Source organism: Lichenostomus cassidix, chromosome 2 (genome assembly GCF_008360975.1).
Source record: "Lichenostomus cassidix isolate B80296 chromosome 2, HeHo_3.0, whole genome shotgun sequence".
NCBI classification, from domain to species: Eukaryota; Metazoa; Chordata; class Aves; order Passeriformes; family Meliphagidae; genus Lichenostomus; species Lichenostomus cassidix.
The window spans coordinates 149,296,182-149,313,209 of NC_139482.1; the positions used below are offsets into that span (position 1 = coordinate 149,296,182).

General features: G+C 43.5%; 1 protein-coding gene across 7 annotated transcripts in view; it reads right to left on the reverse strand.

The window, feature by feature from the left end:
• The window catches only part of TSNARE1 (t-SNARE domain containing 1), a 442,869-nt gene that overhangs the window by 341,884 nt on the left and 83,957 nt on the right, over positions 1–17,028 (reverse strand). For all 7 annotated transcript variants that reach the window (XM_085053686.1, XM_085053689.1, XM_085053691.1 and 4 more), the window contains one exon: positions 3,773–3,895. In XM_085053686.1, coding sequence (XP_084909812.1) covers positions 3,773–3,857 — 85 coding nt within the window. In that variant the 5' untranslated portion in view covers positions 3,858–3,895. The remainder of the gene's footprint in view (positions 1–3,772; positions 3,896–17,028) is intronic.

A 17,028-nucleotide genomic window follows, 5' to 3' on the forward strand; every position in this document is an offset into this window, starting at 1 on the left:
CCAAGGATATCTTGCAGGGACTAATCTCATTTTGTTCAGTGACAAGATAACCAACCTTATCCAACCAGGAGAAAGACTCACCTGTGATATATCTTCAGTACAACCCTGGCCAGAGTCCCACACAAAACCTTCAGGAGAAACTGAGGGGAAAATGGTCTAAATGAAGTCACAGCCAAATTAAGCAGTGACCCAGCAGTCCCTTGAGCTCACCTGGAAGCAACGCACTGCTGGAATATGAAATTAACCTCACCTTTTCAGAGCTGGCATTTACCGTCCAGGTTACAGTAAGGTTAATAAAAGCAGTGTTAAAAATTTCCTGGCTTGTGGCATTTTAATCCAAGCAATTTAAATTCTCTGATCTATATGCCTCCCATTGTAAAGCAGGTTTTGTTCATTTTCCCCACAAAAAGATGGTTTTTGGGAAGACAGGTTGAACATGGTGGAGAGTGCGGGTTGCACACATCAAAACAGTAAGAATCCAGGGTTTAATTCCTCCTGCTGTATGGTGTTCGGCCTCTGTTTATCTTAGACATGTCACACAACTTAAAAAATAATATTTTGAAGTCAATCTTTCCCATTTCTCAGGTTTAAACTTAAAAACAAAAAGAAAAAATCCCTGAACAATAACTTTCTACTTCCTGCTTTCCAATTTGTTCATGCAACACCAATGCCCAGCTGAAGCCCAGAGAAGCTCCTACAAGGACACAGGGGAACACAGAGAAAAATGGCTGATATTTTGGAGCAGAATGAGGTTTTCTGACTGTAGAAAATTACAGTTTTCTGACACTGAGGTGTCCAAGGCAAACCAAATTGCCAAAAGCATTGTCTTGGGATTCCTCTCCAAATTGCTGCAGATGAAATCTGTGGATCTCTCTAATTAGGCTGGTCAGGTTAACCTCCACATGGCCTCAGGATGGGCTGTAAATCCATCCATCATCACATCAGCCCAGAGCCAAGGGGATCACCTTCACCTAATTAAACTTTCCCATCCTGGCAGCACATTTGGATCGAGCATGGAAGAAACAGAGCCAAGACAAACAGATGCATAAGGACAGAGGAAACCCCCATGGTAATATCAATTTTCATGAAACAAAAACAGAGAAAACCAAACAAAACCAAACAAAACCAAACAAAACCAAACAAAACCAATCAAAACCAGACAAAACCAAACAAAACCAAACAAAACCAATCAAAATCAATCAAAACCTAATATCCCTTTTCTTTGCTCTCTGTATTACAGATGAAGCAGTTCCACACCCATCAGTTTTGTTTCTGCAGTATCTAAGGGTTTTCTGTTGGATATCTGAGTATTGCCATGGAACAGCTGGACAGCAGTTGGACATTAACTTCCTGCAGGGATACCTGGCTTTATTTATTTATTTATTTATTATTTATAGGGAGAGGGACAGGTTTAAAGCACACCCAGAACATTCCCATCAAGGTCTGCCCCTGCTGAGAGCAGACACAGAACTCTGACAGGAAGGCCATGCTCCTTTGTTCCATGATCTAATACAAAAAGCAGCTTTTCTTAGCAAACCAGTCATCCATCGTCCAGAAGCAGGAGGCAGATAATTAGTGTTGCATTACCCTCTCCTGACACTTAATTAATGGCAATATTTGGGGATGCTATGACAAAAGGCATCCAATGTTTCAGCCTGCCGTGGTGAAGGGATGCAGGCTCAGATGAGCATGGAACAGAATCTCAGAATGTCAGGTTGGAAGGGAACCTCAAGGATCATCTGATCCAACCTTTCTTGGCAAAAGCACAGCCTAGACAAGATGGCTCAGCACCCTATCCAGCTGAACTTTAAAATTCTCCAGCATTCAGGAATTCATCACTTCCCTGGGGAGATTACTCTAAGGGCTGATTGCTCTCAATGCAAAAAATTTTCCACTTGTCTGAGTCTGTGAAAACTGAATTTTCCCAGGAGTGACTTGCATCCATTACCCCTTGTCTTTTCCATGTGAAAAGGGAGTTTTCACCCTGTTTGTAGCCACCCTTTCAACAGTGGGACACAGTGATAATGTCTAAAATCTTCTTTTCTAAGGGCTGACTGAACCCACCTCTGACTGAGACACAGAGAAAGGAAATTTCTCCAAAGTTTCCTTTGGAGAAAGTGCCTTGGCCAATGCTAACAAGTCCCTCCCCTTGCAACCCTTTCCACAAGGATGCTTAGTTAAAGGACCAACCAATTCTGGCTGGCTGGGAAAATCCACCCTGGAAGACCCTGCAGATGTGTCCATGGCAATGTCACTGCACAGAATGTGTGCAAGAGAAGAGAAACCAGCACTCAACTCCCAGCCATAATCCAGAGCATCAACAGGCACTGGTGGGGCAGCCAACACTCAGTGGCTGTTCCAAAAAAGCTGATTTTTCCACACCAGCTCCTCTTTGCTATCTACTAAGGGTGGCTTCAGCATTACAGCTTTGACTGCCAAGCCATGGGCAAGCTGGGCACAATGAGGGATCTCTTCAAATATTTAGAGATTTCAAGTGTCTTGAGTTATTCTGTGAATTTGCATTAAAAAGAGTATTTTTTTCATACAACACAATAAATACTCATTTTTTTTTAACCTAAGCTACAATGCACTGACAGTCATCATTTGTCTAGTCCACATTTCAATTCCTTTTTCTCATGGTTCTTTGATTGTGCCCAAGTATCTCATTCTTCCTTGCTTTTATGCCTTTAATTTTGCCTTGTAGAATAGCCTAAAAATCACTTTTTACAACTGAACAGACAACTTATACTTACTTCAATACCTTCTTCCTGTTTGAAAAAAAAATCAAAATTAAACCCCAAATTTGTAAGAAAACAGAAACCCAAGAGAAACCTCTATGAGGTTTTTTTTATATTTCCATCCAGGAAGAACAGCTATTTGCAAAATAAAGAAATGCTTCCCAAAGAACATTTGCAACCCTCAAAACATGAACACCAAACCAGGCTGTGTCAATGAATAGCCCAGTTGAAACTAAAGGGAAGGGGAGAGAGGGGTGATGTTCTTCCTTGGTGAAAAAAGGAAAACAGAGCCCTTTGCATTGTTCCAAGAGCTCCTTTCCTGAGGTTTCTGCCAGTTTGAACTCCCAGTTGTGTCTACACCAGAGCCACCTTCCAGTGCAAACCAGACCAAGGAATGTAATGAAGGATAAATTTCAGATAAAAAGACTTTCTCAAAGGCAGACTAGATAAGCTCAGATCAGCCCTACAGCTTAAAAAAATGACACAAAGAAAGAATCCATGGGCATTTGCAAGTCACTGTTTATGGTTTCAGCATTTCCTGAGTGAGTTTTTGATCCTGTGTGCCACATCCAAGTATGTTTCCCAGGTTCAAGCAGTTTCCACAGCAAAGTTGTTCTCTGGGAAAGCACAGCCCATTTTGTACATTTTTCCATCTACTCCCACCATCAGCCAGCCCTAGAAAAACCATTGAGATGAATTTCTTGGGAAGGGGATGGGGAGATGAGAAAAGACACCAGCCAATTTAGAGAATATTCTGCATTTCTCCTTCTGATCCCCCAAAATTCCTCCAAAATCCTCGTCAGTGCTGCTCTCCCATGTTGCAGCCTCAAATCCTGAGCACGGTGAGATGTTGGGCCTCAATCACACAAATCAAACTCAACAAGTTTGGTTTTCACCTTTGAAAATGAGGGTCAGAAATGACCCCTGGTGTGGGTGGGATATTTATACAGCAGCCACGCTGAACCTGAGCAAGTGAAACTCCAGTCCTCAGGGAGTCAGGGGGAATAAATTACAGCAAGGGATCAATACTTCACCGAGAGGTTGATAGCCTTGTCTTGAAGGGCCTCCAAATGGGTTCCTGCTCCCAAATCCACTCCCATCAATGGATCCATAAGACATTTTCTGGCTGGTGATGGATGTGGGATTACACTTCAAACCTAAAAAACAGAGAAAAAGACAGACACAGCCCTGTTAAAAGTCAGTTAAACCCCAACAGGCTAAGAAAAAAGAGGACAAAGGCAAATAGAAGATGCAGGGCAATCTCCAAACTTCAGGATGCCCACCTGCAAAAAAAAATTAAAAGCACTAAAATCCAGATCTTCTGGACTACAAATGATCTTGAGGGCAAGCAAGTCATTTGACCTCCCTGTGTCTTATTTTCTCCACTGATAAAGGGCAACTTTTAATTCCTTGCTGTTCACAAAGTGCTTTGAGATCCTGAGCTGGAAGGAAAAGACTTAAGCACTCGATCAAGAAAAGGTAATGTTGTCTTCTGGAACATTACCAGTACACAGCTGGCTGGAGTCAATCCATCACACTGCAGTCTTGATGAGCTCTCAAAAAAGACAGTTTGCTGCTATAAGCTCCTGGGCTTCCCATAGAAATATTGGAGTTACTTTGCCTTGCTGGTTAAAAAAAATAAAACAAAATAAAACAAAACAAAACAAAACAAACAAAACAAAAAACAAACTAAACCAAACAAACAAAAAAAAAGAAAACAAAAAAAACCAAAAAAGAAACAAAAAAGGAACACCTCCATAACCCCTATAAAAAGCAAACACCAAAAAACAAAACAAACAAAAAACAAACCAAAAAAATCCCAAACAAAAACAAAAAAACCCAACAAAAAAACGCAAACAAGAAAACCAACAAAAAACCCACAACAAAACAAAGAAATCCCACAAAACCCCAACTAACCAAAAAAACAAACAAAAAAATAATCCAAAAATACCCCAACAAAAAATTAAAGAAAAAAAATCACAAGAAAACCCAAACCAAACCAAACAAATAAAAAAATCCCCTCAAGGCCTGAGGTAGCAGCAGCAGAATAATAAATAAATAAATAAATAAATAATAATGAATGAATAAATAAATGCAACAGTCAGAGAAAGATTTCTTCCTCCTTCCCACCTCCTCATCCACAAAAATTTCTCACCATGGCCTCAGACATCCTCCAGCATGTCAACAGAGCCCCAGGACTTTGATACCAAAACAGTTCAACTCTGAGGCAAGGAGATGATGGCAGCAAAGGAAGAGACGAGATAAAGGTGCTGCATCAGTTGGGACATGATAAAGGACCAAATGCAACTGCTGCTTTTTCACTCCAAGGCTATGACAAAACACCCCAAATTGGTGTGTCTACCCCAAAAATGGTTATAGTCCAACAAGCATTGCAACCCTTTTGGTGTGATGGCAAACTCAGAATGGTTTGGGTTGACAGAGACCTTTAAAGATCATCCAGTCCAACCTCCCTGGCCTTAAATGTTTCCAGTGATGAGGCATCCTGGTCCAGCCTTTTACTCACCTCACCATAAAATAAAATTCATCATTATAACTATTCTGTATCTACTCTCTTTTAGTTTAAACCTATTTTCCTGTCACTACAGGTGCTGCAAAAAAGTCTGTCCCCACCTTTCTTATAAGTCACTTTCAGTAGTGAAAGTCCACATTAAGGACTCCCCAGAGCCTTCTCTTCTCCAGGCTGAACAATCCAAACTCTACAGCCTTTCTTCACAGCAGAGCTGGTTCATCTCTCTGATAATTTTCATGGCCTCCTCCAGTGCTGCTCCAACAGATCCATGTTCTTCTTGTACTGAGAAAGATGTTGGGGTGTTAGGCTGGATGACATGATCCACGATGCTTCATTCTGGGCTTGGATATTCAGATTTCTCATGTCCTGGGCCAGCCAGTGTCCCTCTGATAGGCAAAAAACTGGGAATGGCTTCCAGTTTCTGTGGACCATGACCATGTGTCACATGATGGGCACATTCACAGATATCTCAGGGAAGAGCTAAAGTCTCTTTTGGGATCCAATGACACTGACACAGCTGTTCCTTTGGTTTGTCCTCCATGGAAAGCAAAGCACCAGAACATCCCAGTTCTGCACTGTACTGGGAGCAGCCAAATGGCCTCAGGCACCTGTTGTACTTCAATCTCGTTTTTTCTTTCAGAGTTTCAAAACCAAGCAAAAAAAAATCAGCACTGAGATTCACCAGACAGCAAAACTCCAGGACTAAAAGAAATCACTCACTATCCTCCTTTAATTGGGCCAGACACATGAAAGAGGATGAAAGTGCAACTGCCTTGAGAGAGCAATGGTTGGGAGCTAAATCCATTAAAAGTACAGAAAATCCAGAGTGCAGCTTCCCCAGCCAGCCTCAGTGTACCACATACACACATAATTGGCATCTGAGGCTGCAGGTGCCCCCAGGCCAGAAATCCTTCATTTTAGGGGAAAAGCCTTCAATCCAGAATTATGGCAGCCAAGCTGTGAGAACCTGAGCAGCCAGAGGGAGGGTAGGTTTAGATTGGATATTGGGAAGAAATTCTGTATTCAGAGAGTGGTGAGTCACTGGCACAGGTTTCCCAAAGAAGTTGTGGCTCTCCCATCCCTGGAAATGTTCAAAGCAAGGTTGGATGGGACTTGGGGCAACCTGGGATAGTGGAAGGTGTCCCTGCCCATGGCAGGTGGGGTTGGATGATCTTTAAGGTTCCTTCCAACCCAAACCATTCTATGATTCTGTGGTGTCTTGGTGGAAATTCTTGATCACAACCACTGAACATTACAAGAATCAGTTGAAGATTCATATGGGGAGTCTGTGATAGACTTGGGAACAAACCTCACCTCTCCCAGGTCTCAGGTGAGCTCAGAACTACCAACACAACCTTCATCACAAAATGCAACCTGAAATCCAGCAAAACTCTTACCTGGGAAAATCTGGGCACATGGAAGACAGTTACAGGGAAGTCTCTGGGCAGGGGTAAGGAATCATTTTATTTTCTTTATCTCCCACAGTTTAAGACCACTGCAAGCAGGGATGTGGGACAACCAAACAGCTTGAAAACACAGAGATTTCTCCTGAGCCATCCTTCCTCTTTGGAGATAAGCAAGTGGAAACATTTCCTGCTATGACTTCCCCAAGGCCACAGACAGCAAACATGGAGTGAAAGTCTACACCCTGTTGTAAAATGATTTGATTACAACTGGGCAAGGGTAGTTTTGGCAAACAGTGAATGTGTCTATTTTTTCTCCAACAGAGTGGTGTGAAAGGGGGAGAGAAGGACGGCTTTTAGAGCACTCTAAGTATTTCATGTTGATTTCTCATTTTCAGAATGTGTTTCCATTCTAAAGCTTTTTCTCCTTGTAAGGAAGGAAAAACTGAAAACGAAGTATTTTGTTGTAGCTTAACCAATGTTTTTAGCAGCAGCCACCTCCCACCCCATCCTACCAAGCTATTGAAATGTCCCTTATTCACACAGCTCTGGAGCCACATCCTTATCCCACAGTAATATATTTACAGGAAAATTTAAGAGCACATCTAAATGCCTTTAATTTGATTGGCAATAAAAGCATTTCCCTCCCCATCCCCATGGCACTTCCCAAGTCTTTTGTCTACTGCTCCTTGGGGACACTTGTCCAATTTACTGTGAAGGCAGTTTGTACAAATTGGAACAAGCATTTCCTAACGTAGTAGACACAGGAGGGAAAAAAAAAGAAAAAGAAAAAGAAAGAAGAAAAAAAGATTTTATCACAGCTTTATCCTCATCACCTAAAATACAAATAAATAACCACATCCAAGACAGTCTTAAAGGACATCCATTCTGCCAGGGGCATGAATTTGTATTTTAATGAATGCAACTACTTCTTGCTTTGTATATCCTGTAGAAGTCAATCATGCAATCACTAGAATAGTAGGATGTAGGATCTCAAGGAAAGAGTTGGTCCATATTACTTGGATGGGGAAGTATACTGGCAAGTAAAACCAAGAAGGTAAAATAATTTGAGAGTTCTACACCTATTCATTCTCCATTTAGAGACACTCAGATAAGCAGCATTAGTGGGAATGAAAGGTGAGATTTCAGCGTGGAAAAAATAGGTTGTTTAGTATTATTATTATTATTATTACTATTATTTTACTATTACATCTCGATCATTAAACTGTTCTTATCTCAACCCACAAGCAGTCTCACTTTTACTCATCCACTTCTTTTCCACCAGCCTGCTGGGGATGGTGAGGGAGTGGCTGTGGGGAGCTTATTTACCAGCTGGAATTAAACCACAACAGCACTTTGGACAAATTATATGTATTTAAAGTTATTTTGGCTGAGAAAGACATGAGCATACTGGAAAAAAATGGGAAAGGAGGATAAACATGGATATAGTGGAGTGAATCCAGCAAAGGACCATAAAGGTGATTAAGGGATGGGAGCATCTCCTGTAAGAGGAGACGTTGAGGGAGTTGGAACTGTTCACCTGGAAGAGAAGGATGTGGTGGTATTAAGGTGAATAAATATCTGATGGAAAGAAGCAAACATGATGGAGCCAGACTCTTCCTGGTGGTGCTCAGTGACAGGACAAGAGGCAAGGGATTGAAATATAGGAAATTCTGCTTCAAAAAGAAAAAAAACTGTTTGTTTTGGGGTTGCAGTGGCTTTTTTGCTTAGTTTGTGGGGTTTTTTAATGTTGAGAGTCACCAAACATCACCACAGCTGCACAGAGAGATTGTGGAGTCCCCATTCTTGGGGATATTGAAACCTGACTGATCATGTGCCTGAGAGACCTGCTCTAGGTGACCCTGCTCTCAGGAGGGGTTGGACAAGATGACCTCCAGAGGTTCTTTCCTCCCTCTGGGATTCTGCAGTTTTCCTCCTGTGATGCCTGAAACAGCATGAGAGTCATCCATGGTCCTCTTGGCAGACTGGAGGACCCTTACTGTGCCTGTTTACTAAACAGGTGGAGAAAAAGAAGAGCAAGAAAATTACAAACCCACCAGTTGTTTGGGTTTTTTCCCCATTGCCTGTAAAAACACTGGAATTAAGCCACTGAAATATGTGATTGTGAAAACCAGAATTACAGTCACTATGCAGCTGGCAAGAAGTCATATCAAACCAACCTTCAACTCTTTATAGAAGTTAGCAGAGGAGTGGAGTTAGCTGAGAAATGGCTGTGATTGCTCTGTTATGCTCTCATGTTTGCATGGCCAAAGAAACTGATTGGAGGTGCAGGGAAATTTTTATTTTTTAAGTTAGAAAAATCATAGAATCATAGAATGGTTAGTGGTGGAAGGGATTTTTAGGGCCCTTCCACCACAAACCATTCTTTGATTCTAGTTCCAACCCCATGCCATGGGCAGGGACATCTTCCAGTGGTCCAGGTTGCTCCAAGCCTCATCCAAATTGGTCTTGAACAATTCCAGGGATGGGGCAGCCACAGATTTTCTGGGCAACCTCTGCCAGGGCCTCAACACCCTCACAGGGAAGAGTTTCTTTCTAATACCTAATCAAAACCTACACTTTTTCAGTTTAAAGCCGTTAAATGCTCCCAGTGAACAGTTGCCATAACCAAAGATCAATCTATGAGGTGCCATCAAGCTCTGCTCTCCCCGTGTGAATCTTGAGCAGTGATGGAATAGGAATTACCCTCATCAAACACACACAGAACACCCAACAGGGGAATGAGAGGAGAGCTCAAACCTCCAGAACAATCTTAACAAAATCAGAAACGATGTTCAACAAAGAAAATAAGGCACTGCTTAATCCAGGTCAACTGCAGGGGCCTGAACTTAGAAAGAGCAAACAAGAGCACCAACAGAGGATGGGGAGCTGCTGGCCAGTGCTGTGGAGAGGGATGGATGGAGGGATGGATGGATGGATGGATGGATGGATGGATGGATGGATGGACAGCCGGAGGGATGGATGTATGGTTGGATGGAGGGATGGATGGATGGAGGGATGGATGGATGGATGGTTGGATGGAGGGATGGATGGATGGGTGGATGGATGGATGGACGGACTGATGGATGGATGGTTGGATGGATAGATGGATGGATGGATGGATTCCACAGACTTCAAGCTGAACACGAATCTGCAGTGACATTTCCTGTAACAGTGGCAGGCATCATCACGCGATGTATAAATAGGATTACAATCTTCTCAACAAGGAAAGCAAACATTTTGCTTGACCTCACACTGTGGAATCCTCAGCTGTGGGCAACAAGCCCCAGCAAAGATTTTTGTCAGAGACTGAAGAGAATCTAGAGGGAACTCAGAGAATGACAACAGGTCAAGAAAACTTAACTGATAGGAAAGACTGAGTAAATGGAGTTGCTTTTCCTATAGAAGGGAAGATTGATTGGAAGACTTAATCCTTCAATTCTGCAAGGCTGCTGCAAAAAGACAGGGAGGAAAACATTCTTTTCATTCCTGTTGGGCAAGACAAGGGAATAGCTCTAAACCAAAGCTGGAAAGATGAATTGAGACATAGGGAGAGCCTATGAGAAGGATAGAGGATCTCTGGGAACTGGCAACATGGAAAAAGGTCTTCCTACACCTGGAGGTGATAAAACCAGCCAACACTGCTCAGGGTCCAGTCCTGTTTAACATCTTCATTGATGACCTGGATGATTGGGCAGAGTCTATCCCCAGCACAATTGCTGATGCTACCAAACTCAGAGGAGTGGCTCCAAGCTCAATCCAGCCTGACCATGGACACTTACAGGAATGGGGCAGCCACAGCTTCTCTGGGCAATCTGTGCCAGGGCCTCATTGCCTCTGAATATAGAATTTCTTCCTATTATCGAATCTAAACCATCTGTCTTTCAGATTGAAGCCATTACCCCCTGTCCTATAACTTCATGCTCTCATCCAAAGTCCCTCTCCAGTTCTCTTGGAACCCCTTTAGGCACTGGAAGATGCCCTAAGGTCTCCCTGGACCCTTCTCTTCTCCAGGTGAACACCCCCAGCTCTCCCAGCCTGGCTCCAGAGTAGATGTGCTGCAGCTCTCTGATCCTCTTTGTTGCTTCCTCTGGACTCACTCCAGCAGCTCCATATCCTTCTCATGTTGGTAGCCCCAGAGTTCCAGGTGGATCTCACCAGATCAGAGCAGAGGGGCAGAATTCCTCCCTCACCTGCTGCCCACCCTGCTTTGGATGCAGCCCAGGACAGGGTTGACTTTCTGGGCTGCCAGAGCACAACTTCTGGGTTACATTGAGCTTCTCATCCACCAACACTCCCAAGTCCTTCTCCTCAGGGCTGCTCTCAATTTTTTCTCTGCTCAGCCTGTGTTTGTGTTTGGGATTGCCCTGACCCAGGAAGTGCAGGAACTTGCACTTGGCCTTCACTGGATTCACACAGCCCTATCTCTCCATCCTGTCCAGGTGCTCCATTCCCAGCTCTGTCAGCGCCTTGCTGATGGAGAGGTGCTTTCACTGGGGCCTTCAGAACTGATTAATGATGATGATACCTTCTGGATGACCCACTTGAGGTATATTTTTCTGATAAAATCCTTTGACCAACCAGTCTGACCTTCATAAAGAATGTGCAGATCACTTCACATAAATCATCTTTATGCATAAACCCTTACAGACTCTGTTCAGCCCAGGTCACCTCTTTCCATAAGAGACTTCCTGAGGCTCCAGTTAATGAAAAGTCACCAACAGCAACTCTGTTAGGAGAGCAGTGTCTTCTCAACTCTTGAACTTTGATCTTGGATCTCTCTTTTGCCTTTTAACCTCCCTTCAGATGAGCTAAACAGATTGACCTCCTTTCATTTCTCACGGGGAGATTTGTTTACACATGAGCCACAAGGAAGAATTCTCAGCATTTTCTTGCTTTCCATACAGCTGCCTCCATTTCCCTGCATGTAAATGGACAGAGAGATGCAGAACTCTCCTGTTGGCAGAGCTCCAGAGACTCAGAGAATAAGTTGGGTTGAAAGGGTCCTTTTAAAAGTCATCTAGAACGACCCCCCTGCAAGGAGCAGGGACATCTTCAGCCAGGACTGACTTGGTTAATATGAATGTTTTTCAAAGTCATGAGATCAAAGGGCATATTTGCAAAGCCTTCTGCTCATAGGGTTGACTTTTTTACTCGTGTCACTGACATGCTGCTTTTCAGCTTCTTCTCTTAGGGCCCTTCTCAATTATCAAAACCAAAACCCAATAAAACTGTAATTTACCTAGAAAAAATTTCCCTTTCCTCTTTCTCACAGAGCCTGAATTTATGAACAAGCTCTGCTTTTGAATCACTTTGTTTTGTTTTATTTTGTTGGGGTTTTACTCAATGGTTTTAGCATCGAGTTGGTGTCAGTGCAAAAACCCCCAAGTGCCTCGTAACACAACTGTCAGAGGTCAACCAGAGCAGCTGGAGGAGATGACTTTCTTCTTTTCAGTCTGGGCCTTTGAGGTAATTCATTCCCTTCTGGGTTTTTTGTGTAGTTTGTAATATTAATGTCATGTTCCTGTGTGGCTTTGGGCAGGCGAGGAGAGGAGAGGAGAGGAGAGCAGTGCTCAGGAGCTGCAGAAATTCCTGGCAGAAGGGTGGTCTGGGAGCAAAACCCAGCCTGCAGCAGAGCTGGGGGTGCAGCAGGATGGATATTTCCTCCCTCTTTGCTTCCCAACTGAGTTCTAAAGCTGATGGAAGGTCCTTGGAGAGTGAAGTCATCTCTGTCCCCACAGCCTGAGGACCTCACTGTCTAGCCTAGGTTGACAAGACACAAAATATGACAACAAAAACAACAACAAAACCCCCAGGGCATTATATCCACAATCTTGTACAAATTAAACAGACTTCCAGAAGCTTCTAGAGACACTTCAGTGGTACTTGACTAGCGTGACATCACTGATGAGTGTAAACAGCCTGACTCAACCCTCTGAACTGTGCTCTCGTCTCCCCTCCTCCAGTGAAGAGCACGACAGAGCAAAGTGAACGCCCACGGCCCGGAGGCATCGTGGAGTGGGTGCAAAGTAAAACCAGCAGAGATTATATCAGAAATGAGCTGTTCCTGCTCTTCTCGAGATTTGCTAAGAAATAATGACAAAAATCCTCTTTTTGCATTCTTCCTCGTCGAATTCTTTATTTGAGGAAAGCATCCGATCGCTTCCTAATGGATTTGGTTTCTATTCCCTGCGGAATCGTTTCCACTGGAGATGTCTCCAGGAGCAGAGCATTTTGTCCCAGGAACAGATAGGATCAGGACAGGCTGAGAAATCAGAGACAGCGAGATAAGACATCCATGACATTTTATGGAGATATACACCGAGCCACAAAGAGAGACAGTTGGTTCACTGTGCCTCTAATTGTGATGACACCACGAGCTCTGGCTGTTCTCAGAACATCTGATTGCAGCCTTTGCTCAATCTTATTTTCCATCCAGCTCAGCAACACCACGCACAGCCAACAGGAACAGCTCCTGTCTAACCCCTTCTTTCATCACTCAGTCATCCCCAAGATTTGCAGCTATAGCAGCAGTCCTCAGGTAGACCAGACCCTTTCTTGTCCATCAAAAGGTTCCTTCATCCCTACCAAGCTCATGAAGCCTCCACCCAGGATCTCCTGTTGATGTCAGAGGGCCTCAGATCTGATGGACTGACAGGTAACATAAAGGAGAAGGAAACCATAAACAACAGAGATGGGAAGGGTTGGGTGCAAGTTGTCTGCACACATTTCACGTTACACCAATGTCTGCACATCAGACACGAAGAACAGAGGCGAGGAAAGCAATCTGGAAGCTGTTTGTGCTCCTTTCATGTCAGCCCCAGCTGCCACTTCAACAAACAGACTTTTCTTCCACATCTACCTGACTGCACGTCTTCTCACAAGAGAACAGAAGACAGCCTTCAAATCCTGCTACGTGGCACCAGAGACAGGCTGGCCTTAGGCAAACGCCAAGAAGAAGGGCTGGATATGTTTTGTTTTGTTGGGAATCTCAGATTCATAGACCCTCCCTGTCCCCCCCCCCATTTAAACTGTATAAACTTCTTTTTGTAAAAGAAGAGAGCAGAACTACCTGCTAGAAAAAGTCTTCCATCAAAAGGATCACAGATGCCATGGAAGAATGGATGCCTGCCATCCTCAAAGCGTGAGGCAGCAAAACCTGAGGCAGTTTGGTTCCCCAAAGCAGCTGCTGAGGGTGATAAATGACAATGATGGCACAAGCAAGGCCAGCCCTCAGGACCCAAATATCTTTACTTGTAGAGAAGCCATCAGGCTTCTCTGATGCTGAGGGATTTAGATCAAGAGAAAAGGAGACTCCTGAGTCTTCGGGAGACCAAAGATTTTTTAGATACTGAGCTGTGTGTAATGTTTTCTGCTGTTCCAGGCTATATCATGGCAGTGCTTACATGACTTAATGCCAGGTCACTCTGAGCTCATTTTGATCAAGATGTGATGTCACCCTTCCTATTTTTTCAACTGACATTAATATAATAGTTAAATATTTCTTCTGGCTCCTGCAGGAGATGATCTAGACAGCTTCCAACCTGAATTGCCCGAGTACAAATGCTCCAAAACTCTGTTGCTTCTACCTTGGGGGTTTTCCATCTATTTTTTACCTGTACTGCCTTCTTATATTTGGCTGTTTTGTGCCATGTTGTCTACTTTTTGTGAACCTTGCATGTAGAGCATTCTTAATCTATCCATATGCTAGACAAACACAGAAGTATTACATATTTCAGTGAACAGCAAAATTAAATTTCCAGTCAGTTCAAAATCCAGGTTTCATCTGCCTTTTCACTGGTTACGAAAGATGAATATTAATGTCTATTTGCTGTAATAAAAAACAGGGAGGAGGAACACAGGAAAGAGGGAACTGGTGTCTAGTTTGCTACTCTGACGTTTGAGTAAACTTATTAATTATAAAAGATGTACACGCACGAACGGACAGAGACCAACTGCACCACACTAGGTCAGCTTAACAAAATTAGAAATGGCATTTATAAATTTATATTGGATTTCAACAGAATAATGAAAAATGCATCTGAGGATGGCAACAAATCCTGAGTCCACGGGAACATCTTGATAGACAGTGCTGTGATTGCTTAGAGGAGGAAGATGCAGGGCAAAATGGGTGAATTAATAAAGTAATAGATTCCTAAATCCCATGATCCTGCTCCCCTATAACCAAACATAACTTGTTTCCACTTCCCCAAGCGAAAATATTGCTATTCAACACACACGATCAGAATATGCTCTCACCTACACCAGTGTTCCTCACCAGTCACATCAAAAATAAACCTTGCAGAGGGTAAATGAGAAGCAGCATTGTCTGGTGAAGACACAGTGCACAGTGGGAAATAAAGAATCTGCTTCTACCTTTGGTTGTGACTCGACAAGAAACACAAAACAACTTGGAACTTCATTTCAGGTTTCCTACCAAGACCATGGGAGAAGATGGAAGTCAGTTAAGTCCAGTGTAAATACAATCAACAGATCACACAATCATGGAATCAGAAAGGTTGGAAACATCTACTAATATCATTGAGTCCAACCATTAACCCAACACCACCATGTTCACAGCCACCAAATCCCCAAGGGCCACTTCCACAAGCCTTCTGAACACTCCCATGGATGGAGATTTCACCACCTCCCTGAGCAGCCTGTTCAGTGCCTGACCACCCTGTCGGTGAAGAAATTTTCATGAATCACAGCCCAGAGTCAGCAGTGACTGTGAGCCAATTTTCCAGCCAGATTAAAGTGAATTTGCTAAAAAAACCCTTCCATTGAACCTGCCATTGTACATATTTGAGGAAAAACAACCACAATAAATTTTCCAACTCATTCACCTTTTGCCACAACCTCTCACTGATGGAGAACATTAATTGTTTCAAGTGGTTCTTAATATCCCACCAATCTGCTGTTCACAGAAGGACTTTCTGCCTGTGTTTTTAAATCACATCATCTCCCTCAGACAGGAGGGAAGGTGAGCACCATGATTATCTTTGTTTCAACTTTCCCCCTCCTCAAATGAAAAATATTAAAAATATATATTTTTTAAGTAAGGGCTGCTCCAGAGTAGGAGGAAAGTCTCAGGGAGGAAAGGAATTGCTGGGTTTGTTTGCAACAAGGCAAAGGGATGAATATTAACATGGAATGAAGAGGAACGAGCAATGGAGATGTTTTTCACCACTGACATTCACCAGAGGGATACAGCAGAAAAACACAACAGCAAATCCTCAGAAAACATGCTAACAACCAACCCCCATCAGCCAGGGATGCTCCAGGATGGAGCAGAGCCTCCTGCCACATCTCCTGCCTGCAGCACAGTGTGGTAGGAGAGCACAGGATCAGCACTGCAGGAGAAAAGAGATTTCACCTCCTTTGAAGGCTTTACAGGCAAGGATGACAAGACAGTGAACATGGAGCATCTGGATGTGTAAATATGTGCTGTCAAAGGAGCTCGTCTTCTCCAGACCAGCTCCACTCACAAGGCATTTGCCACTGAGACAGCAGAGACAGCTACGAGCCCGAGGCAGCATGTGGAGAGCTAAATTCATCACCTTCCTATCTTTCTTTCTCCCTAATGACAGATATTTTGGGGTTCCTCCACCTTCATGCTGAGAAAATCATGTCGGTCAGGTCTGCTCTGACAGCCTCTGATCAGTTATGAACCAGAGACCCTAAAAAGCCCCATTTCAGCCCATTTCCCAGTTCACTGGGCACTGTAGGGCTCCTCCTCCCTGCTGATGAGCTCGTGTAGCACATGATGGCACCAAAGGGAACCAAGAGCAAATATCAGGGAGGAAGAACAGCTCTGCTCCAGTGAGTGACTCATGAGAGAGGAATGCCAAGCCCCGAGTGAGCCAAAGCAAAATAGCTGAGTGGCAAACCCTGCACAGGGGAGAGGAGTTGCCCTTAAAAATGCAGAATGCATTTTTTTCACCAAGAAAGATGTATTTCTCATAGAATGAATTGTATATAAGACCCTGGTGAAGACATGACGGATGCTGTGGGGTGCATTTGTCGAAATGTGGGTGGCAAGGACAATCTCAGATGCCCTGTGAGGCTCAGGTGGGGCTGGTAGACCTGACTGGGGATGCACAGCCTTGTGTGCTGGCAGGAGAGTGGGAGCCAGCTGCAAATGAAGGCACCTAAATCATAGAATGTTTTGGGTTGGAAAAAATCTATAAGATCATTGAGTCCAACCATTAACTGGACACTGCCAAGCCCACGACAAAATCGTGTCCCCTGGTGCCACCTCTACACATTTTTTAAATTCCTCCAGGAATGGTGACTCCACCATTTCTCTCGGAAACCTTCTTCAATGCTTGACCAGCTTTTTAGTGAAGAAATTTTC